Below are 24,872 nucleotides of genomic sequence, written 5' to 3'. Positions count from 1 at the left end.
CACACTTGTATGTAATTGTCCCCTCACCTGACAGAGGAAATGGTGAGGCACAAAGTTGTTGAGGCCAAGCTGCTGCCAGCCAGCACCCCGACACCACCAAGCTGAGCAACCCATCGCGTGTCATGTGATCAATGTAGGTGCTCACGTCATTGGTGCGTATTACTATTGCATGAACGGGCAGCAGTTGATTGGCTAAGCAATGAGTTGAAATATCGTGTGATTCTACTGGTCCAGGGACAAGGAGCAACAACTTGCATTTATATAGCGTCTTCAATAAAGTGAAATGTCCCAATGGAGACTGCAAACACTTCCAAATGGTTCTTTATTTATCAGTCAGTCCATTCCACTCGCATTAAACACAGATTTCATGTCCCCAACTGATCTAAAAGAGAATACACGACAAAATGTTAAATTTTAAAACTGCTCAGCTGAGGAATATCTTCAATGGGGTCAACAGCAGAGGGATCGCTGCACTGAATTATCAGCTCCTTTACATTAAAGAATCATTCTCATGCTATGAATACTGTACCCCGGTGTCATAGTGACAGACCTGTTCCCACCGGTACTGTACCCCAATGTTATACAGTGACTGACCTGTCCCCACCAGTACTGTACCAATGTCATACAGTGACAGAACTGTCCCCGGCAGTACTGTGCCCCAGTGTTATACAGTGACAGACCCTTCCCCACCAGGACTGTACCCCAGTGTTATACAGTGACAGACCTGTCCCCACCAGCACTGTACCCCAGTGTTATACAGTGACAGACATTTCCCCACCAGTACTGTACCAATGTTATACAGTGACAGACCTGTCCCCACCAGTGCTGTACCAGTATTACGGAGTGACAGACCCATCCTCGCCCGTACCAGCACTCCCCATTAGCCTGCAATGAGCTCATAATGCAGACAGCAAAAAATGCTTGTACAAAAGGAATGTCTAACACAAACATCAAGTAACTGGGCAACAGAATTCCTGAAAGTATTCACTCAAAAAAAGTGAGAGGTTTTCGACTGGCTGCCAAGAGAGTGAGAGGGTGAAAGAGAGAAATACTGAGCAGAATAGTGGGGAGACAGTAAGGGAATGGAAGAGGGAGCTGGGAGAGACAATGAAAGGGCACAGGCAAGAAGGAGATAGCCAGAGGCAGCACGAAACAGAAAGTGGCAGAGAGCAAACATGAGGGAGGGAGGACCAAGAAGTATAACTAATGGGAAACAAAGCAGCAAGTTAGCATGTGGGGGTGTGGATTCAACTTCATGGAAAATTATGAAAAAACTGAAAAGAAAGGAGTGGCTATTAAAGTCTCCAGAACACAAAATAGGACAGAGTGTTTGGAAAGGGCTAGGAATCTAACTTCAAGCAAATCTGATAAAGGGACAACAATGAGAAAGGGGACGGGAAATACAGGACTGAAGGTGTTGTATCTGAATGCACGCAGTATATGAAATAAGGTAAATGAGCTTGTGGCGCAGATTGAAATTGGCAGGTATGATGTGGTGTGCATCATGGAGACATGGCTGCAAGGGGATCAGAACTGGGAACTAAATATCCAAGGATATACATCCTATCGAAAAGATAGGCAGGTTGGCAGAGTGGGTGTGGTTGCTTTGTTAGTAAGAAATGAAATTAAATTGATAGCAAGAAATGACGTAGGGTCAGATGATGTAGAATCTGTGTGGGTAGAGTTGAGGAACCGCAAAGGTAAAAAAACTATAATGGGAGTTATGTACAGGCCTCCGAACAGTAGTCAGGATGTGGGGCACAAGATACACCAGGAGATAGAAAAGGCATGTAAGAAAGGCAAGGTTACAGTGATCATGGGGGGGATTTCAATATGCAGGTAGACTGGGAAAATCAGGTTGGTAGTGGATCCCACGAAAAGGAATTTGTGGAATGTCTACGAGATGGCTTTTTGGAGCAACTTGTGGTGGAGCCCACTAGGGAACAGGCAATTCTAGATTTAGTGATGTGTAATGAGGCAGATTTGATAAGGGAGCTTAAAGTGAAGGAACCCTTAGGAGGAAGTGACCATAATATGATAGAATTTACTCTGCAATTTGAGAGGAAAAAGCTGGAATCAGATGTAACGGTTTACAGTTGAATAAAGGCAACTACAGAGGCATGAGGGAGGAGCTGACCAGAATTGACTGGGAGATGAGCCTAGCAGGAAAGACAGTGGAACAGCAATGGCAGGAGTTTCTGGGAGTAATTTGGGAGACACAGCAAAAATTCATCCCTAGGAAGAAGAAGCATACTAAAGGGAGGACGAGGCAACCATGGCTGACAAGGGAGTCAGGGACAGCATAAAAGCTAAAGAGAAAGCATACAATGTGGCGAAGAGCAGTGGGAAACCAGGGGATTGGGAAGCCTACAAAGACCAACAGAGGACAACTAAAAAAGAAATAAGGAGGGAGAAGATTAAATATGAGGGTAAACTAGACAGTAATATAAAAGAAGATTGCAAGAATTTTTTTAGATATATAAAGGGTAAGAGAGAGGAAAAAGTGGACATTGGGCTGCTGGAAAATGACACTGGAGAAGTAGTAGTGGGAACAAAGAAATGGTGGAGGAACTGAATAGGTACTTTGTGTCAGTCTTTACAGTGGAAGACACAAGTAACATCCCCAAAGTTCAAGAGAGTCAGAGGGCAGAGGTGAGTATGGTGGCCATTACCAAGGAGAAGGTGCTAGGAAAACTGAAAGGTCTGAAGGTGGATAAATCACCTGGGCCAGATGGATTACACCCCAGAGTTCTGAAGGAGATAGTTGAAGAGATAGTGGAGGCGTTAGTGGTGATCTTTCAGGAATCACTGGAGTCAGGGAGGGTCCCAGAGGACTGGAAAATCGCTAATGTTAGCTCTCTGTTTAAGAGAGTGAGGCAAAAGACGGGAAATTACAGGCCGATTAGCCTGACCTCGGTCGTTGGTAAGATTTTAGAGTCCATTATTAAGGATGAGATTTCAGAATCCTTGGAAGTGCATAAAATAGGGCAAAGTCAGCATGGTTTCATCAAGGGGAGGCAATGCCTGACAAATCTATTAGAATTCTTTGAGGAGGTAACAAGTAGGTTAGGCAAAGGAGAGCCAATGGATGTTGGACTTCCAGAAGGTCTTTGACAAGGTGCTGCACAGGAGGCTGCTCAGTAAGATAATAGCCCATGGTGTTAGAGGCAAGGTACTAGCATGGATAGAAGATTGGCTGTCTGGCAGGAGGCAGAGAGTGGGGATAAGGGGGTCCTTCTCAGGATGGCGGCCGGTGACTAGTGGAGTTCTGCAGGGGTCAGTGTTGGGACCACAACTTTTCACTTTATACATTAATGATCTAGATGAAGGAACTGAGGGCATCCTGGCTAAGTTTGCAGATGATACAAAGATAGGTGGAGGGACAAGTAGTATTGAGGAAGCAGGGAGGCTGCAGAAGGATTTGGACAGGTTAGGAGAATGGGCAAAGAAGTGGCAGATGGAATATAACGTGGGCAAATGTGAGGTCATGCACTTTGGTAGGAAGAATAGAGGCATAGACTATTTTCTAAATGGGGAGAGAATTCAGAAATCTGGAATGTAAAGGGACTTGGAAGTCCTAGTGCAGGATTCTCTTAAGGTTAACTTGCAGGTTGAGTCGGTAGTTAGGAAGGCAAATGCAATGTTGGCATTTATTTCGAGAGGACTAGAATATAAAAGCAGGGATGTGCTGCTGAGGCTTTATAAGGCTCTGGTCAGACCACATTTAGAATATTGTGAGCAATTTTGGGCCCCATATCTCAGGAAGGGTGTTCTGACCCTAGAGAGGGTCCAGAGGAGATTCACGAGAACGATCCCAGGAATGAAAGGCTTAACATATGAGGAACGTTTGAGGTCTCTGGGTCTATACTCGATGGAGTTTAGAAGGATGAGGGGGGATCTGATTGAAACTTACAGAATACTGAAAGGCCTGGATAGAGTGGACGTGGGGAAGATGTTTCCATTAGTAGGAGAGACTGGGACCCGAGGGCACAGCCTCAGAGTAAAGGGAAGACCTTTTAGAACAGATATGAGGAGAAACGTCTTTAGCCAGACAGTGGTGAATCTATGGAATTCATTGCCACAGAAGGCTGTGGAGGCCAGGTCATTGAGTGTATTTAAGACTGAGATAGATAGGTTCTTGATTGGTAAGGGGATCAAAGGTTACGGGGAGAAGATGGGAGAATGGGGTTGAAAAACTTATCAGCCATAATTGAATGGCGGAGCAGACTCGATGGGCCGAATGGCCTAATTTCTGCTCCTATGTCTTATGGTCTTATGGGAGGGGGAATGTGAGAGAACATGAACATCAGAGAAAGTTAGTGAGGTACAGTGACCGTATAAACGCTGGACAGAACAATCGAGAGGGAGAGACACACGTTATCCGGCTAATGGAAGCCTCGATACTCTGGGTAGTTCCCAGTCAAAGCCTCTGAAGGGATTGGGATCTGGTTTGACTTGAGTCGATTGTTTCTCAGTGGAAAGATGCATCTCCAGGGGCAGCTTCTGCAGTGAGTCTGGATCGAAGGACAGACCCTGGAAGAAGCGGTGCTCCCTGAACACATCAAGACGGTGCAAGCGGATCCAAGGGTCACTGCACAGAAGCTGAAACAGAAGCAGAGGGAGTGTGAAACTGAGATCAGGTCAGTGTAGTCACGCGTGTACCATCTCTCCTCCTGAAGTCCCTGACTCACAATGGCCCCATGGCTATCACAGCCTTCAGACATAAACTTGAGCAGCTGTGTGTGAACCTATTGAACACAAGGAGTCAATTTAGCTGCAGGGACATTGCAGCTGAGATTGCTCCTCTTTTTATTCATCGTGCGCCGGAGAGCATCAAGAAGCAGTCACCCTGGCTGATTTCCCCTATCCTCCCACCAATCGCAGGGAAGCTGAGGACATTTGTGGCATCTCCAATGCTCCACTGGATGACTCGACACAGGCTGGGGGAACTGCAGCTAGCTCAAATCTCCCAGGTCTATGCAGAGTGAGTGGGCCTCTAACCATTAGGTACAGTTCCAATGTCCTGCTGAGGATGGGATTGGGGCTAAGGGTGAGGGGTAAAGATGAAGGTGATAAACGTGACTGTACCTCAGTGATTAGGATGGCAAGGTGCTGACTGATGGTGTTCGGTGGGACAATGTCAGCCTGTTCCACACTAACCAGCATCGAGATGTGATCACACTGTGGCTCCACAGGAAACTGCGGGTCAGACAGAAAAACTGCATTAGCAGCAAAACTACAAGGTCCGTTTCCAACTGGTGCTGTTGTGTGATAGCAGAAACACTGATTCATACACAATACACAAACTCTGAACACAACTGGGAGCACTGAGGAATGGGATGGAGAGAGTTAATGAGCAGGGACAGTGTGGCAGGTGGGGGTGGTTGGGGGAAGGGTAAATGTTTATTGGTCAGACCATCCATTCAACTGTCTACACTGCAGCTCCTCCCTCATATACCAAGCCAATCTTCAACCTCTGCACTAGCTCTGAACTCGCATATTTCTCTAGTTTCACTTCTATTCTCCTACTGACACCCCACCCCACCTCACCTCGTGCACTCCCCCCTCCAACCCCCAACAACGCCCCTTGGCTGAAACTTTGGAAAAATTATCCACTTGATCTTTCTCCGAGCTGCATCACTTCTGTCATTTAATCCTGTGCCGAGTTACGGCTGTGTGGGCCTGAGATGGACTTGCTTGGGGGGGTGGGGGGGAACCCTTTCAGTATTCATTCCCTCCTCACCCCCCACCCAAGGATGCTTGTTTAGCTGAGGAGTGACAGGAAACACACAAGCTCACAGTCCCACCAGACCCTAACCCAAACTAAACACAAACCAGAACAGCACCATTGTTTGATACAATTTGCACTTATATAGCATCTTTTATAAAGTAAAACATGCCAAGATGCTTCACCAGAGTGCTTTCAAACAAATTTGACACTGAGCCACATAAGGTCAAAGAAAGCTTGGTCAAAGAGAGAGGATTTGAGGGGAGAGAGAGAGAGAGAGGCAGCTGAAGGCAAGGCTGCCAAAGGTGGTGTCAGATACGCAGGGTAAGAGGATGGTACATCTCATTAACAATCACCTCAGCCCACCTCCCCCCACCAACAGCTTCCAACATTACACCAGCTCCCGGTGAGCCGTTGCTACCTTGCCAGTGACCAGAGCGAAGAGGAGGACTCCAAGGGACCACCAGTCAGCTGCATGATTGTAGGGACTGCCCCTCAGCACTTCAGGAGCTGCAAACAGTAACAGGTCAAACGTGAACAGCAGGAAATGCTCAAGCAAGGGTTACAGATAAGGGTTACAGTCACCCAGAGCTGTGCAGAGAAAGGCGCAGTCTCTGAATTAAATTCAGCACAAACTACACCCCCTTCCCTGTTACAATCAATTGTTATCGATCTCCAAACTCTGCTCAAATTGCAGCTTGTCCCTGTTATTTCCTATTGTAAACTCCCAGTAAGCACAAACTGTACACAAAGAATGATGGAATTTTAATATTGATGATAAACTGTGCATGTACTTGTAATAAACTTGAAACTTCCTGAGGTAGCAGATTAAAATAGAACTCACCACATGGGAAGAATGAACAGAGCCTCACAGCTGCCATTTCATGGGGCAGTGCTGCAGAATATTTAAGAATGGCCCTCGACATTATACTGATTCCTTTCAAACTTTACACTTATTAACGAATAGACAAGAATTCTGACTTGAAAGATGGAGTGTTCCAACTAACATGAAGACTGCAGGTCTAGTTCTCTATTCTTTCTCCAAAGAGAGATGCAACAGGCAGGGTTTAACATTCAGGATGGCGTGGGCTTCACTGGCTGGAAAACTGATGGGAACCCTCTGTTGAACATTTTTGGGAGCCCAACGCTATTTTCAAGGCACTCATAGACAGACCCCGCACCCTCCCCAGTGACCTTACCCATTCCCCCAGTGACCTTATCCCCTCCCCCTTTCCCAGTGACCTTACCCATTCCCCCAGTGACCTTATCCCCTCCCCTTTTCCCAGTGACCTTACCCCCTTTCCCAACAGTGACCTTACTCATTCCCCCAGTGACCTTAACCCCTCCCCCACAGTGACCTTACCCATTCCCCCGGTGACCTTACCCCCTTTCCCAACAGTGACCTTACCCATTCCCCCAGTGACCTTATCCCCTCCACCTCTCCAAGTGACCTTACTCATTCCCCTGGTGACCTTACCCATTCCCCAGTGACTTTATCCCCTCTCCTCCTCCTAGTGATCTTACCACCCCTCCCCCACCGTGACCTTACTCCCCCCGTGTCCTTACCCTACTCCCCCACCGTGACCTTACCACCCCTCCCCACCGTGACCTTACCCTCCTCCTCCACCGTGACCTTACCCCCTTCCTCCACCGTGACCTTACCCCCTTCCTCCACCGTGACCTTACCCCCTTCCTCCACCGTGACCTTACTCCCTCCTCCCCCTCCAGTGACCTTACTCCCTCCTCCCCCCCACAGTGACCATACCCTGCTCCCCGCAGTGACCGTACCCATGTATTGAACGGTTCCGCAGATGGTGTAAGCCCTCTCTCCCCGGCACAGTCTACGGCACAAACCAAAATCCGTCAACCTGAGGTGGCCTGAAAGAGAGAGAGGGACAGAGAGAGGGAAAAATGTTGTACATTGTTCCTTAATCATACTTATCCATTACAAACTTGAGGATTGAATGATTCGAAAGGGTCAAGAGAAACTATTTCTTCTGGAGGCAGGAATCCTGTGAGGAGGATAGTGATAGACTTCACAGGGACATAGACAGGTTGGCAGAATGGGCGATTACGATAAATAAGGTATACAGGATCCTGGGCTTTATAGATAGAGGAATAGGGTGCAAGAGCAAGGAATCTTTGAGGAACCTTTATAAAACACTTGTTCAACATCAACTGGAGTATTTTGTGTCTAATTCTGGGCACCCACGGATGTGAGGGAATTAGTGTGGACAGAGAGAACATTTACTAGAATAGTTTCAGAGATGAGGGGCTTGATGTGGATAAATTGGAGAAGTTGGGACTGTTTTCCTTGAAGAAGATTAACAGATTTGATGGAGGTGTTCAAAATCGTGAGGGGTCTGGACAGAGTCAATATGGAGAAACTGTTGCCATTGGTGGAAGGATCAAGAACCAGAGGGCACAGATTTGAGTTAATTGGCAAAAGAACCCACAGTGTCATGAGGAAAAACATTTTTACGCAGCGAATGGTTCAGATCAGGAATGCACTGCCCGAGATTCAGTTGTGACTTTCAAAAGGGAATTGGATCATTATCCGAAAGCTATGGGGAAACGGAGGAGGAGTGGGATTCACTGAGTTGCTCTTCCAGAGAACCAGCATGGGCACGTTGGACTGAATAGCCTCCTTCTGTACAGTTAACATTCCATGATTTTAACAACAATTTATACTTATATAGCACCTACAACATAATAAAATGTCCCCACGGAGCTTCATAGCAGAGTTATAAAGCAAATTTTGACACTGAGCCACATAAAGAGATTTCAGAGTATTAAGAGATACTGGTCAAAAAGGTAAGTTTAAGAAGTAGCTTAAAGGAGAAAAGAGGGATAGAGAGTAGGAGAGGGAATTCCAGAGCTTGGGGCATTGGCTGGTGAAGGCATGGCACCAATGGTGGAGTGATTAATGCTGGGGCTGCTCAGAAGGCCAGAATTAGAAGAAACCAGAGATCTTGGAGAATTGTAAAGCTAGAGGAGGTTAGAGAGATTGGGAGGGGCGAGGCCACAGAGGGATTTGAAAACAAGGATGAGAATTACAGTTAGTAAAATATTACAGTACTTACTATTCAACAGCAGTACAGTTACAGATTACAGTGCACTACCTTCATTGATAATAACTCTCCTTGATAGTCAGTGACACACATTACATACGTGGTAGTGAATCCCAGCCACGAACTCCTGCTTACCTCGCTCATTCAGAAGAACATTCTCCATCTGAAAAGACAAAGTTCAAAGTTTAACAGCTGATCCTTAAACAGGTTGCAGGGCAGGATGCATGAACACTTTCATCCACTGTCTCGATTCCAACTCATTCCAAGGACCTCAGACATGAGGCACACCACTCAGTTCTTCCCTCCCTCTGACAATCCTAACCCTCCTGTTGCCAGATGTCTGTGGCCTCATTTATCTCTAGCCTTCAGTGGATTCCCCGCACCCCAGACATTCCAGCCTAGGAGTGAAGTGACAATCGATACGGAGAGGAGAGAGTTTCCTACCTTCACATCTCGGTGAACAATGCCAAAATCGTGGAGGAACCCTGGAGGTAAAGAAGAACCACAAAATAAACCAAGCCAACAGCAACCCAAGTAACAGAGCAACAGAAAGAAGGATCTTGCATTTCTTTAACACCTTCCACTACCTCAGCCTACTCGAAAGCGTATTACAGCCAACGAAGTACTTTCGAAATATAGTCACTGTTGTAATGTAGGAAAAGGCGAAACAGCGCGAGAGAGCGGCGCAGAGATCAGAACCAGCGCGAATGCGGGGAAGCTTCAAAAAGTGGCGTCAGCACAAAGGTGAGAGCTGATTGGTGAGTAGTGGGTAAGTGTTTTTCTCCAGTTTTTTTTCTCCAGTTTAAAATAGATTAAGCTAATGAAAGGTAAGAGTTCTAGTTTTTATTTAAAGTACATAAATAATTTAACCATTTTTTTTACTGTATTTAACTTAAAGTAAAGTTTTTTTTCAACTAGAGGCATGGCAGGGGAGCTCCGTCCCAGATGCTCCTTGCACTCTGACCGACCATGTGTGCAGGAAGTGCCACTAGCTGCAGCTACTTGAGCTCCGAGTTTCAGAGCTTGAGCGGTATCTGGAGGCACTGAGGTACATCCGCGAGGCTGAGAGTTTCATGGATAGCACGTTTTTAGATGTGGTCACCCCACAGCTTACGGAACTGCGGACAGAGAAGGTATGGGTGACCATCAGTCAGAAGAAAGGTGTCAGGCAGATAGTCAGGAAATCCCCAGGGTGCATCTCGCTCGAGAACCGTTTTTCTGTGTTGGAAGTGCAGCCACGCTCATGGCACTGTGAATGGCTCAGCTGGATGGGGGGGTGGGGAGCGCAATAGTGGTTGGAGACTCAATAGTAAGGGGAACAGACAGGCGTTTCTGCAGCCGTAGAAATGACTCCAGGATGGTATGTTGACTCCCTGGTGCCAGGGTCAAGGATGTCACTGAATGGCTGCAGGGCATTCTAAAGGGGGAGGGCAAACAGACAGAGATTGTGGTACATATTGGCACCAACGACATAGGTAGAAGGAGGGATGAGGTCCTGCAAGCAGAATTTAGGGAGCTAGGAAGCAGATTAAGAAACAGGACCTCAAAGGTAGTAATCTCTGGATTACTTCCGGTGCCGCGCACTAGTGAGTATAGAAATAGGAGGTTAGTCCAGATGAACGCATGGCTGGAGAGATGGTGCAGGAGGGAGGGCTTTAGATTTCTGGGGACACTGGGACTGTTTCTGGGGGTGGTGGGACCTGTACAAGGCAGATGGGTTGCACCTGAACCAGAATGGGACCAACATCCTTGCAGGGAGGTTTGCTAGTGCTGTTGGGGAGGGTTTAAATTAACCTGGCAGGGGGAATGGGATCCTGAAAAGAGGTTCAGCAGGGGGAGATGCACAGCTAAAATTAGTAAGAGAGAGCAAATGAGTCTGAAGGCATAGAAACTATAGGCCAGTTAAGCCACAAGGGAGTTTGGCAAGGTTGGATGATATTTATTTCAATGCAAGGAGTCTGACGAATAAGGCAGATGCACTGAGGGCACATATTAACACATGGAAGTATGATGTAATTGCTGTCACAGAGATATGGTCGAGAGAGGGGCACTGATTGGCAGTTCAATATTTGAGGATATAGGGTCTTCGGGCGAGACAGGGAAGAAGGTAAAAGAGGAGGGGTATCGCAATATTGATCAAGGAATCAATTACAGCAGTAAGGAGGGATGACATCTTAGAAGGCTCCTCAAATGAAGCCATATGGGTAGAACTTAAAAACAAAAAAGGAGTAATCACATTGCTGGGAGTGTACTATAAGCCCCCAAACAGTCAGAGAAATAGAAGAGCAGATATGTAGGCAAATTCCAGAGAAGTGTAAAAATAATAGGGCAGTAATAATGGGGGATTTCAACTTCCCCAACATCATCTGGGTTAGTCATAGTGTGATAGGTTTAGAGGGAGCAGAATTATTAAAAAGCATCCAGGAGAGCTTTTCAAGCCAATACGTAGAAGGACCCGGACTTAACTTGAGGGAATGAAGCCGGGCAAGTGGTAGAGGTATCAGTGAAAGAGCATTTTGCAGACAATGATCATAACTCCGTTAGATTCAAGGTTGTCATGGAAAAGGACAAGGATGGGCCAGAAATCAGAGTTCTAAATTGGGGGAAGGCTGATTTTAATAAGATCAGATATGATTTGGCCAGAGTGGACAGGGAGCAGCTACTTTTAGATAAATCTGCATCACAGCAGTGAGACTCATTCAAGAAGGAAAGAGGGAGAGTACAGGGCCAACATATTCCAGCAAAGACAAAGGGTGGGACCAACAAATTGAGGGAACCCTGGATGTCAAGGGATATACAGGATTGGAAAAAGAGAAAAAGGGATGCTTATGGCAGATACTGAGAGCTCAAAACGGCGGAAGCCCTAGAGGGGTATAGAATGTGTAGGGGGGAACTTAAAAAGGAAATTAGGAGAGAAAAAAGGGGATATGAAAAAACATTGGCAAGTAAACTAAAGGAAAATCCAAAGTTATTTTACAAGTACATTGAGAGTAAGAGGATAACTAGGGAAAGAGTAGGGCCCATTAAGGGCCATAATCGGTAATTTGTGTGTGGAGCCGGAAGACAAAGGTAGGGTTCTAAATGAATACTTTGTGTCAGTGTTCACAATGAGAGGGACGATGTGGGTATGGAAATCAGGCAGAAGGACTGTGATATAATTAAAGAAATTAGCAAAGAAAGAGAGGAGGTTCTAAGTGGTCTGGCAGGCTTAAAAGTAGATAAATCTCCAGGCCCGAATGAAATGTATCCGAGGTTGTTGAGTGAGGCAAGGGAGGAGATAGCAGGGGCACTGGCAATAATTTTCAATACCTCTCTGGCCACAGGAGAGGTGCCAGAGGACTGGAGGACAGCCAACGTGGCACCGTTATTCAAGAAGGAAGGAAGCGATAAATCAGGGAACTACAGGCCAGTCAGTCTAATCTCAGTGGTGGGGAAACTATTGGAATCAATTCTGAGGGACAGAATTAATCTACACTTGGAGAGGCAGGGACTAATCAAGGACAGTCAGCATGGTTTTGTTAAGGAGTCATGTCTGACCAATCTGATTGAACTTTTCGAAAAGGTGACCAGGTGTGTAGATGAGGGCAATGCATTTGACGTCTACTTGGACTTCAGCAAGGCTTTTGATAAGGTCCCGCATTGGAGACTGATAACGAAGGTAAGAGCCCATGCGATCCAAGGCAATTTGATCCAAGGATCCAGATTTGGCTGAGTAGCAGGAAGCAGAGGGTGATGGCCAAGGGGTATTTTTGTGACTGGATGCCTGTGTCCAGTGGGGTTCCACAGGGATTGGTGTTGGGCCCCTTGCTGTTTGTGGCATATATAAACGATTTAGACTTGAATGTAGGAGGGTTGATCAGTAAGTTCACAGATGACACGAAAATTGGTAACTAGTAAGGAGGATAGCCTTCGATTACAAGAGGATATAGATGGGCTGATCAGTGGCAAATGGAATTTAATCTGGATAAGTGTGAGGTGATGCACGGGCAGGACAAACAAGGCACGGGAATACATGATGAATGATAGGACCCTGGGAAGCACTGAGGATCAGAGGGACCTTGGTGTGCATGTCCAATGGTCCCTTCAGGTAACGGGACTGGTAGATAAGGTGGTTAAGAAGGCACTTGCCTTTATTAGCCGAGACATAGAATATAATAGCAGGGAGGTTATGCTGGAACTGTATAAATTGCTGGTTAGGCCACAGCTAGAGTGTTGCGTGCAGCTCTGGAATCCACATTATAGGAAGGATGTGATTTCACTAGAGTGCAGAGGAGATTTACCAGGATGTTGCCTGGGCTGGAGAGTTTTAGTTATGAGGAGAGATTGGATAGACTGGGGTTATTTTCCTTGGAGCAGAGGAGATTGAGGGGGGATATGATTGGGTTGTATAAAGTTATGAGAGGTAGAGATAGGGTAGACAGGAAGGAACTTTTCCCCTTGGTGGAGGGATCAATAAACATTTAAGATAAGGGGCAGGAGGTTTAGAGGGGATGTGAGTGGTGGGAATCTGGAATTCACTGCCTGAAAGGGTGGAGGAGGCAGAAACCCTCATAACATTTAAGAAGGATTTGGACGTGCACTTGCAATGCCATGGCATACAAGGCTATGGGCCTAGTGCTGGAAAATGGGATTAGAATAGTTAGGTACCTGCTTGACCAACACAGACTCGATGGGCCTTTTTCTGTGCTGCACACCTCTTTGACTGTATGAAACGTGACAGCCAGTTTGTACACAGCAAGATCTCACAAACATAACATGATAATAAGCAGATAATCTGTTTTTGCGATGTTGATTGAGGGATAAGTATTGGCCAAGACACAGGGAAGAACACCCCTGCTTTTCTTCAAACTAGTGGCCGTGGGATCTTTTACGTTCACTTGAGGGCATGCTGGGCCTCACTTTAAATGTAATATCGAAAATGCAGCATCTCCAACACTGCAATGCTCCCTCAGTATTGACCCTCTGACAGTGCAGCGCTCTGCCAGTACTGACCCTCCGACAGTGCGGCACTCCCTCAGTACTAACTCTGTGACAGTGCGGCTTTCCCTCACTACTGACCTTCCAGCAATGCAGCACTCCCTCAGTACCGATCCTCCGACAGTGCAGCACTTCCTCACTACTGACCCTCCTACAATGTGGCACTCCCTCAGTACTGACCCTCCGAAATTGCAGCACTCCCTCAGTACTCTCTGGGCTGTGGGCTTGAGTCTCTGGAGTAGAGATGTCTTAACAAACGCTCCAGATGATTCTTGTGTACTCACCGATGGCGGAGCCCAACTCGGCTGCAAACACTCTCACTCTGCCCTCGCCAAACGGCCCACAGGCTCTCCAGAGCATGTAGAGATCACCAGCACTGTGGTAATCACACACTAAAGGAAAAATCACAGAGTGAGAAGACAGTCACTGCCAGTGAAAACATTGTGGACAGTGCAGCACAGGGTTAACCCTGTCTCACAAGTAAACAGCATCACAATCAGATATTTCAGGAGTAGCTTGGGCCTGAAGAAAGCTCACACAAACAAACCACTGCAGACTGGAATCAAAATTCACTGTCTTCCCTACTTTCTGAATCCGCCCTGTCTATACATTGGAGAAAGCCGACACGACAAAACAAGTGCAGGCAGCAAATTCACAACTTCAGTATCATCCCTGGGGATGCCATTTGGCCCACTGATTCAGTGCTGGCTCTTTTGATGAGCAATCTAGTGAGTGCCACTTCCCCGCTCTTTCCCGGCGATGTTTTCTGCTTCAAAATTATCCAATTCCCTACAGTGACTCTGCTTTCATCACTCCAGGCAGCACATTCCAAATCCCAAAAACTCAATTCATAAAAACAGTTTTTCCTCAACTTGCTTCCAGTTCTTTTGCCTTAAATCTGTGCCCCCCTGGTTATTGACGTTTCAGCCACAACATTCTTCATGATTTTAAATACCTCCATGCTTCTCTCAGCCTTCCCTGCTCTACGGAGAACAAATCCAACCTCTTCATCTAACTGAAGTCCCTCAATCCTAGAACCATTCTGCTCAATCTCTGTCAGAAACCTCTCCTTTCCTCACACTTGGCTAATTTATGCTCCCTCCCCCTCCCTGCTTCCAGCACTCCAGGAACTGGACAGCTTAATGTACCTTGCCCAGCAGCATCACACATACACCCTGTCCTCGCCTGACTCCACGTTGTTTCTACTTTATTTAACTCCCACTTTCTACAGCTGCTCCCATTGCTTCTTACAGAAATCAGGCTTCTACTTTGCAGGAGGATGCACACACACAAGTGTATATACATTCCCACACACACAAACAACAATTCTACTCTCCTCACCATTGTGGATAAGCTTGCGAGTTCTGAATTCCTCACAGTAACAGGAGGAGGCCATTCTGCTCGAGGCTGTTCCAACATTCAATTAGATCTTGGCTGACCTGTGTTCTAACTCCATCTGCCCCATATCCCTTAGATGTTTGTTAAGCAAAAGGTACTATCAATTACAGATTTAAAATTACTATTTGACTTAGCATCAATTGCCATTTCCAGAGGAGAGTTCCAAACTTCTACCATCCTTTGTGTGTAGAAGTGATTCCTAATTTCACTCCTGAAAGCTCTGCCTCTAATTTTAAGACTCTTCCCCTTAGTCCTATACTCCCCAACCTGCGAAAAGATCCTCTCGCGACCTTATTAGTTCCCCCGATTTCATAATTTTGATCAAATCACCCCTTAATCTTCTAAACTCCAGTGAATACAATCCCAGTTTGAGTAACCGCTCCTGATAATTTAACCCTTTGAGGCCCAATATCATTCTGGTAAATCTGTACTGCATTTCTTCCAAGGCCAATGGATCCTTCCTGAGTAGTAATGTCCAGAACTGTTCACCGTACTCCAGATGTTGCCACACCAAGGGCTTTGTATGGCTGAAACATGACCTTCTATCTCCTTGCATTTTAGCTTTCTAATTATAGAATCATAGAATGGTTACAGCACAGAAGGGGGCCATTTGGCCTGTAGTGCCTGTGCTGGCCCTTTGAAAGAGCAACTCACTTAATACCGCCCACCGGACCTTTCGCTGTAGCCCTGCAAATGTGTCCTTTTCAGATAGTGATCCAATTATCTTTTGAAAGCTTCGACTGACCCTGCCACCACCACACTCTCAGGCAGTGCATTCCAGACCACAGCTCCTCCCTGTGTTAAAATAAAGCCTTCTCATCTCCCCCTCTATTTTACTCCAATCTCTTCATGTAACTAAAATTTCTCATCCCTGCTATGACTGGGATATTGCTTCATGGCACCCTATCCTGGGTTTCTTAATTTTCAATGCTTAAACAATAAAGTGTGATGGTTTACATTGCTCGGACCCCTTTTCTAGCCCAGCACCCCTCCCACTGCTTCATAAGCAGACTTTGTTGGAGGGGTTTCACATTCTCCACAATGGTGAGCGCTGGAGGCGAATTGTGTAAACTGGCAGCAAGAACAGGGGGAGGTGCTACTCTATGGGACAGTAGCTACACACACAACTAAACAAAACCACACTGGCACCAAGTTAAGGAATCTCTGGTGCGCCTGTGAACTCACTAATGAAGAGCAGGCGTGAAGTCTGCCAGCATTCCCGTAAACTCTGCACGAATGGATGGTGGACCTGCTTCTGGGAAGGAGAGCGAGAAAAAAACATTTCCACAAACAGCTCCTGAGGCAGAGGTGGCAAGGCGGGGTGGGGGCACCAAAAGGGAGTGGTAGGTTGGGGGTGGAAAAAGGGGTGGTGAGGTAGGGTGGGGGCGGCGGCGGGGAATCACACTAAAGCATCAGCAGTGGGTCCAGAGAGGACACGTGGGATGGTAACAAGGCTCATAGGGACAAGAGGAGGCCAGCTGGATCCCCTCACTTAAAATAAATCAATCTCAGTCTTCAAGGCTCCAATTAATCCCCAGCCTTTCGGGGGAGAGAGTTGGAGATTTCCAATCCGCCTTTGTGGGAATGTGCTTCCTGATTTCACTCCCAAAATGGCCTGCCTCTACCCTATTTTACTACATCGAAGGTGCTATATAAATGCACTGTTTGTTGGTAATGTTCCCCTACCAGAGGAATTAGCTTCTCCTTCTCTATTCTACCAAATTTTTGAGTATTTTAAATATCTTGATCAGATTATGCCTCAAACATCTAAAGTTACAAGAACACAAGCCTGGTTTATGGATCAGGATTCCTCCCCCCCACCAACCCCCCAACCCCACCTGTGGAGAGTGAGGGTAGTAAGTGGCAGGAAGTAGGGGGAGGAGGTGGGATGAGAGAGGGGCAATTACTTGCGAAGAGGCCCAAATGCAGGGAGGGGAAGAGGTGAAAGAGAGCAAATTAGAAGTTTATCTATTGACACAGACACATGCCCATAACCCCCACCCTCGACCTTCGCCCCCCGCTAACCAGTGGGAACATGCAGCCTGTGTTGTCCTGAGGCACACGGACCAGGAAGCATCCCAGCTCAGAATCACTAAGCCCCTGTGAGAAGAAATCCTGGTGCCGTGGGTTAGATGGGGGATAGGTTACCCAGGAGTTCTTGGTATCTAGAAACTCCTGAATGTGTGAACTTCAGAATCCGGTCAGAATCAGGCTAGACTGCGATGCCACACAGTTAAACATCCCATCAACATTCGGTGCTAGAATTTTCAGTAAGGAACCCGGATGAACGATTAACTTCAGGCAAATCCATGAGAATATTGTGCTCGACCTCTTGACAACACAGGGTGTGGGGAGCGGAAGGGAGGTCAATTACATTGGTATCAACTCTACTCTTGCCAAATTGAAGACTGAGCCCGTCCTCGGACAAGAGCAACTTCAAACAAAAAGGTGGAATCTGGCTGGACTGGGGGAGAGGGGGGTGGAGTACAGGGGGGCAGGCGACGGGGAACAAAGAAGAGAAAGTGAGGGGACCACCGAGTGCAGCTGAGAGGGGTGGAGTGTTACAGAGCATGGCAAGGTTGGGGGTTAACAGGGTGTGGCAAAGGGGGCACAGACACACATGCAACAATTTCCACGCAGGTTAAGTACCTGAATGATGACTCCATCTTTGCATTGCTGCAGGGTTCCCTGTCGAACAACCTCCGCTTTCAGCAGCACCTGTGGGGATAGCATTAGTGATAGGAAACGTGGAGGACCATTTAATTACAGCAAGGCAAACTGTCAACATTGACTCATTCAACTCCAAATAAACAGGAGGCTGACAGCAAACCTCAGCAGTAGTTTCTCTGCTCTGTCCTCCATCCAACCTGGTCAAGGGTTCACAACTGGATAATCTCAATCGTAAAACTGAGCAGGAGGCTGGTGTGGAAAATGGAAATGTTAGAAACATTGCAGACATGGGTGCTCCGTTTCTTGTTGGAACAGTGTAGAGGGAGCTTTATTCTGTATTTAACCCCGTGCTGTACCTATCCTGGGAGTGTTTGATGGGGACAGTGTAGAGGGAGCTTTATTACTCTGTATCTAACCCCATGCTGTACCTATCCTGGGAGTGTTTGATGGGGACAGTGTAGAGGGAGCTTTACTCTGTATCTAACCCCTTGCTGTACCTGTCCTGAGAGTGTTTGATGGGGACAGTGTAGAGGGAGCTTTACTCTGTATTTAACCCTGTGCTGTACCTGTCCTGGGAGTGTTTGATGGGGACAGTGTAGAGGGAGCTTTACTCTGTATCTAACCCCGTGCTGTACCTGTCCTGGGAGTGTTTGATGGGGACGGTGTGGAGGGAGCTTTACTCTGTATCTAACCTCGTGCTGTACCTGTCCTGGGAGTGTTTGATGGGGATAGTGTAGAGGGAGCTTTACTCTGTATCTAACCCCGTGCTGTACCTGTCCTGGGAGCGTTTGATGGAACAGTGTAGAGGGAGCTTTACTCTGTATCTAACCCTGTGCTGTCGCTGTCCTGGGAGTGTTTTGTTAGCGTATTGTGTGTTAACTTGCATTGATAATTACCTTTACAGCGTAGATCTGCTCATCAGTCCTTTGACAGACTTTCAAAATCGGTCCAAAGGAGCCTTTTGCAATGAATTCAATGTCCTAAAGAGGGAAAAGCACAGGCCAACATTCCGTGACCATGAGTCAGTGAAGACAATCTGTGGTGAAGGCTGAGACAGATATGGTCTCTCAGAGAATCAAGGGATATGGGGGTGTGTGAGAAAGTGGCGTTGAAACTGAAGATCAGCCATGATCATACTGAATGGCGGAGAAGGCTTGATGGTCTGCATGGCCCACTACTGCTGCTATTTCTTGTGTTCTTAACTGATCTACGTCCCATGTGTGCCCCCTCCCAACTCTCTTCATCTCACCCTATCATAAGACGTAGGAGCAGAAGTAGGCCATTCGGATAATTGAGTCTGCTCTGCCATTCAATAAGATCATGGCTGATCTGATAATCCACAACTCCACTTTCCTGTCTTTTCCACATAACCCTGGATTCCCTTACTGATTAAAAATGTCTATCTCAGCCTTGAATATACTTAATGACCCAGCCTCTACGGTCCTCTGTGGTAAAGAACTCCACAGATTAACAACCCTCGGGGAGAAGAAATTCCTCATCTCTGTCTTAACACTGAGATTATGCCCTCTGGTCCTAGACGCTCCCATCAGGGGAAACAACCTCTCAGCATCAACCCTGTCAAGTCCCCTAAGAATCTTATATGTTTCAATAAGGTCACCTCTCATTCTTCTAAACTCCAATGAGTACAGGCCCAACCTACTCAACCTCTCCTCATAACAAAATCCCTCCATATCTGGGATCAACCTAGTGAACCTTCTCTGGACTGTATCCAATGCCAGTATATAATTCCTTAGATAAGGGGACCCAAACTGTTCACAGTATTCTAGGTGTGGTCTAACTAGTGCCTTGTATAGTTTTTAGTAAGACTTCCCTATTTTTATAAATAAAGGCCAACATTCTATTTGCGTTCCCTATTACCTGTTGAACTTGTATACTTCTTTTTGGGATTCATGCATGAGGACCCCCAAATCCCTCTGTGCTGCAGCTTTCTCCATTTAAATAATATTCAGCTCCTCTATTCTTCCTGCCAAGGTGCATAACCTCACATTTTCCCACATTACATTCCATCTGCCAAGTTTTTGCCCACTCACTTAACCTGTCTATATCCCTCTGTAGACTCCTTCTGTCATCTTCACCACTTCCCTTCCCACTGATTTTTGTGTTACCCGCAAACTTGGTGATAGTACATTCATTTCTCTCACTGAAGTCATTAATATATATTGCAAATAATTGTGGGCCTAGCACTAATCATTGTGGCACTCCACTAGTTACAAGTTGCCATCCTGAAAACGCCCCCTGTATCCCAACTCTCTGTCTTCTGTTAGCTAATCCTCCATCCATGCTAATATACTATCCCCAACACCATGGGCTCTTATCTTATTAAGTAGCCTTATGAGTGGTACCTTATTGAAATGCCTTTTGGAAATCCAAATATATTACATCAACCGGTTCCCCTTTATCTATCCTGCTTGTTACCTCCTCAAAGAATTCTAATAAATTTGTCAGGCATGATTTCCCCTTCATGAAGCCATGCTGACTCTGCTTGATTATATTATGGATTTCTAAATGCTCTGCTATTACATCCTTTATAACAGACTCTAAGCCAACTGGCCTACAGTTACCTGTTTTTGTCTTCCTCCCTTTTTGAATAAGGCAACGTGTCCTTCTATTCCATTCTCCCTCCTGCATTTATCCAGCTTCCCCTTAAACGTATCTATACTGGTCACCTCAAGTACTCTCTGTGGTAGAGAGTTCCACATTCTCACCATTCGCTAGGAAGCAAGTTTCTCTTGAATTCAATGTTGGATTTAATACTATATTTGCTTTCCAAAGAGATTGGAATATTATCTGAAGAGAAAAGGTTTGCAGGGCTATGGGAAAAGGTGGGCAAATGGGATTCAGAGGGAAACTCTTACAGAGAGCAGGCACAGCAATGATGGACCAAATGGCCTCCTCCTGCACTGTAACCATTCTAGGGTTCCAGGATTTCTGGCACCTGCTTCTGTCTGTCTTCAAGTGGAAATATTTTCTCTACTTCTACCCAATTAAACCATCTCATAATTTTAAAGACCTTCATTAAGTCTCCCCATAATCTCCATTTTCTAAAGAGAGGAATCCCAGCCTGTTCAAACTTTCTTCACAGGGATAACCTTTCAGATCCAGTATCAATCCAGTGCACTTTTTTTGCACCTTCTTGTCCCTCTGTGTCCTATATATGGAAACCAGAAATGTTCACAATCCCACACAACATTTCACGTCAATCTTCTCAAAAGAAGACAGTCCTTCTCAAGTCTGGGTGTCGGAGAGCTGGTCTTTGGCTTCAGAACAGCAAAAACAACCCGCCAACATCACAACTGATATTCCACAGGTATAAATGGTATAAAGCATTGCTGGATATTCTGCAGCAAGTAACTCACTTCCTGACTCCCAAAGCCTGTCCACAATCTACAAGGCACAAGTCAGGAGTGTGATGGAATACTCCCCACTTGCCTGGATGAGTGCAGCTCCAACAACACTCAAGAAGCTTGACACTATTCAGAACAAAGCAGACTGCTTGATTTGTATCTCTTCCATGAACATTCACTCCCTCCACCACTGATGCACAGTACCATCAGGATGCACTGCAGGAACTCACCAAGGCTCCTCAGACAGCACCTTCCAAACCCATGAATTCTACCATCTAGAAAGACAAGGGCAGCAGATAGATGGGAACACCACCACCTGGAAGCTTCCCTCCAAGTCATTCACCATCCTGACTTGGAAATATATCACCGTTCCTTCACTGCCGCTGGATCAAAATCCTGGAACTCCCTCCCTAACAGCACTGTGGGTGTACCTACACCATGTGGACTGCAGCAGTTGAAGGAGGTGGCGCACCACCACCTTCTCAAGGGCAATTATGGATGGGCAATAAATGCTGACCTAACCAGCGGCATCCTAAACGTTAATTTTTTTCAACAATGAATCTTAATGCCTTCAGAGGCATTTTCATTCAGGAAGGACAGTGGAAGGTTAGTGCAAGGAAGGGGTAAAGGTCATAGGGATTCAGTAGAGAGTGCTGTAATTCTAATGATGTATTGTCGGAGCAGCTGGCTGGATTGAAAGTGTAGCAATTGCATTTACGAAGATTGGCCACTATCAGCAGTGACTCAGTTAGTTGTGCTCTCTCACTCCCCTCCAAGTCAGAGGTTTGTGGGTTCAAGCCTCACTTCAGTGACTTGAGCACAAAAATTGAGGTCAACGCACCCAGTGCAGGACTGAGGGAGTGCTACATTATTAGAGGTGTTACCTTTCAGATGAGGTGTTAAACTGAGGCCCTGTCTGCCCTCTCAGGCGGAGGTAAAAAAAATCCCATGGCATTATTTCGAAGAAGTGCAGGGAAATTCTCCCCGGTGTCCTGAGGAATATTCATCCCTCAACCCACAACAGTAGCCATTATCTGGTCATTGTCTCGTTGCAGTTTGTGGGATCTTGCTGTGTGCATACTGATTGCCACCTTTCCTATATTACAATAGTGGAAACACTTCAAAAGTGCTTTATTTGTTTTAAAATGCTTTGCAACATCCTGAGATAGTAGGATCGTAGGAGCAGGCCATTTTGCCCCTCAAGCCTGCTACTCCATTTAACTTTATCATGGCTGATCTTCCACCTCAAAGCCATCTCCTATCCCCGTACCCCTTAATGTCACTGGTATCCAGAAATCTATTGACCTCTGCTCAATGACTTGACCCTCCACAGACCTCTGGGGTAGAGAATTCCAAAGACTCACCACCCTCCAAGTGAAGAAGTTATTTCTTAGCTTGGTCCTAAATGGCCTGCCCCTTATTCCAAGACTGCGTACTCTGCTTCTAGACCCAGGTTAAAGACGCTCTAGAAATGCAAATGCTCTCTTTAAATTACGTAAAATTATTTCTACTGATTAATGAACTATTAACCAGGAGATATAAACTCAGGGTCATACTGGCATCATAAGAGGAAGGTTTTTTTAAATTTTAGAAGGGGTTATTAGAATGTTAATTAAAGCACTAGAAAGGATTCCTGAAGTTGAAACAAACATAATAAAGAATTAAATAAACACTCAAAAGAAACATTTCTGAGGAAAGAGTAAATAATGGGATTAAAGTAGATAAACGCTCAGTTGGTTCCTTACAGGTTCTAAAGCACAGAAAGAGGCCAGCTAGTGTCTTCTGTCTCTTTGAAAGAGATTTGGCTCTACTTAAGAATCTTGGAACTAGTGCTACAATAAATTTATCTATAATGACAGATCGAAAATACTACATGCCACTTTTAATGTACTGCTAGCAAACGTCTGTGCTATTGCCCATGGCAAATTGGAAGACGCATTTTTTATAACAACGATGGCATCACAGGTGTGACAGGGAAGGTGTTACAGGAAATGAACATATGAGCTGCCCAGAATACCCTTTGTACATTACATATAATTATCGACAATGAATTAATGAATTAAAGATTTCCTTTGGGTACACAAGATGGTGATGGAGTAGGGAAACAGAATTCATAAACTCACACTACAAAGCCATTTAGTGGCCAGAGCTTGAAATTACATTGTGATCATTTACATAGAAAAAACTAAATGGAAAATGTTGACATATGAATTCGCAATGGTGGATGACCTAAAAATGTGACCAAAAATCACGTCAAAGGGGATTTTGCCCAAGCAGTTTTCCTTCTGCAAAAAGATAAAAGTCTTTGATCAATGCAATCTCATGTAAACATTCTTATTGAACTATAGCAGAAGTCGAGAGGCTGGTTGAAATCTTTAGGAATAGGCACCTGGAATTCTTGCTCCACCTGCCTTGAACGGTAGGGGAACACCGGAAAGAAGAGAGAGATAAACTGGGGGAATGGCCATCCTGTGTTTCTGCAGTCGTTGGACTGGGCTCGTTCCTTGGAGAGCCCCAGTGGTTCTGGAACCTTCTTCTGGGCTCTTTGGAACATGCCCAAGGTGTATGAGCTAGAAAGAGAGCCTCCCGCTCTGGATAAGACACTCTTCCATTTAGAGATGGACATACATCTTCCAGTGGTGTTTCCTCCCTACAACAAGAACAGGAGAGAAACAGAAGATAAGGGAAGCTGAGGAAACAAACAGACCATAATGACTCTCAGAAATGAACATAAACCAAGTGTACATGTACAGCAGTAGGAACGTAAATGGGATGTTGGCATTTATTGTAGGAATATTAGAGTCCAGGAGTAAAACATGTGATCTCGGAAGCTAGGCAGTCACAGGCCTGGTTAGTACTTGGATGGGAGACCGCCTGGGAATACCAGGTGCAGTAGGGGAAAAAAAGGTCTCTACTATGAATAGCACACAGACAAGGTGCTTGCGCTTTATCTGTGCGGAATCGATATCAAGAGATTTCGGAAGCACAGTTTTTGTTTCGTGGAGCTGCTGGTGATCATTTGTCTCGGCATTCTGAAAAAAAATAATGAAGTCTTGCTACAATTGTACAGGGCTTTGGTTAGACCACGCCTGGAACATGGGGCGGTGTCCTCTCCACATTCAAGGACAAAACCTAGGACATAGGATGACTGGATAAGAGGGTGGCCATTTAGGTTTGAGATCATTTATCCAAAAAGGAAGAATGTGCAAGATTCCAGGGGCGAGGGCGGGGGGCGGGTTGGCACAGGGATAACACCTCTTTCAGAGGGCCAGCACAGGCACAAAGGCCCGAATGGCCTCTTGCTGTACTATACCCATTCTGATTAGGGGGCGGGGTCGGGGCGTGGTCGAGAGGGGGCGGGGCCGGGGTTTCCGTTCCGCCTGATCTTACGGCGTCAGACAAGCCCCAGGCCCTTGCCGCTTACCCGGGCCGCGCTCCGCTCATTGCCCATGGCCGGGGCTCCTCAGACCGCGGCTTTCACATCCCGTCACCCACCAGGCCCAAAGAAAGCGACTGCGGCACTCTGGGATATCGGAGGAGCCGCCCGTGGCACTCTGGGATATCGGAGGAGCTGCTCTCTCTGGTTCTCCCGGTACAGGGCTCTGACTCTGTAATGGGCAGGAGCTGGGACCAATGGGAGTGTAAACCCGAGGTTCATGGAAG

General features: G+C 46.2%; 2 protein-coding genes and 1 non-coding gene across 5 annotated transcripts in view; 2 read left to right on the top strand and 1 right to left on the bottom strand.

The window, feature by feature from the left end:
• Positions 1-305: 305 nt before the first annotated feature.
• On the bottom strand, positions 306-24,806 carry LOC121283483 (ribosomal protein S6 kinase-related protein-like). Of its 3 annotated transcripts, XM_041198107.1 has the most exons (13): positions 24,634-24,771; positions 23,599-23,859; positions 18,741-18,824; positions 17,824-17,892; positions 16,360-16,429; positions 14,061-14,168; positions 9,244-9,284; positions 8,935-8,962; positions 7,517-7,606; positions 6,150-6,238; positions 5,089-5,199; positions 4,377-4,602; positions 306-382 (listed from the first exon to the last, which is right to left on the bottom strand). In XM_041198107.1, the coding sequence occupies exons 1-12, from the start codon at positions 24,658-24,660 to the stop codon at positions 4,378-4,380; spliced, it is 1,203 nt and encodes a 400-aa protein (XP_041054041.1). In that variant the 5' UTR covers positions 24,661-24,771; the 3' UTR covers positions 306-382; position 4,377. The 3 variants fall into 3 exon arrangements, with proteins under 3 accessions (XP_041054041.1, XP_041054044.1, XP_041054043.1); XM_041198110.1 differs by lacking the exon at positions 4,377-4,602; XM_041198109.1 differs by lacking the exon at positions 306-382 and having other exon boundaries at positions 4,172-4,602; positions 24,705-24,806.
• On the top strand, positions 24,110-24,244 carry LOC121283706. The gene has a single exon (XR_005944352.1). It is a non-coding gene; the product is annotated as a U11 spliceosomal RNA (small nuclear RNA).
• The window catches only part of vtna (vitronectin a), a 165,643-nt gene continuing 165,510 nt past the window's right edge, over positions 24,740-24,872 (top strand). Inside the window, exon 1 of the mRNA XM_041198104.1 lies at positions 24,740-24,872. Coding sequence (XP_041054038.1) covers positions 24,866-24,872 — 7 coding nt within the window. The 5' untranslated portion in view covers positions 24,740-24,865.

Source organism: Carcharodon carcharias, chromosome 10 (genome assembly GCF_017639515.1).
Source record: "Carcharodon carcharias isolate sCarCar2 chromosome 10, sCarCar2.pri, whole genome shotgun sequence".
NCBI lineage: Eukaryota > Metazoa > Chordata > Chondrichthyes > Lamniformes > Lamnidae > Carcharodon > Carcharodon carcharias.
Note: the sequence above shows the minus strand (reverse complement) of the source record. Positions and strands in the feature narration are given on the sequence as shown.

Coding starts and splice junctions, on each gene's coding strand:
- LOC121283483 (XM_041198107.1), bottom strand. CDS start 24,660: ATGGGCAATGAGCGGAGCGCGGCCCGG. Junction 8,963..9,243: donor TTGTTCACCGAGATGTGAAG/GTAGGAAACTCT, acceptor TTGTCTTTTCAG/ATGGAGAATGTTCTTCTGAA. Junction 4,603..5,088: donor TTGCCATCCTAATCACTGAG/GTACAGTCACGT, acceptor CTTCTGTTTCAG/CTTCTGTGCAGTGACCCTTG.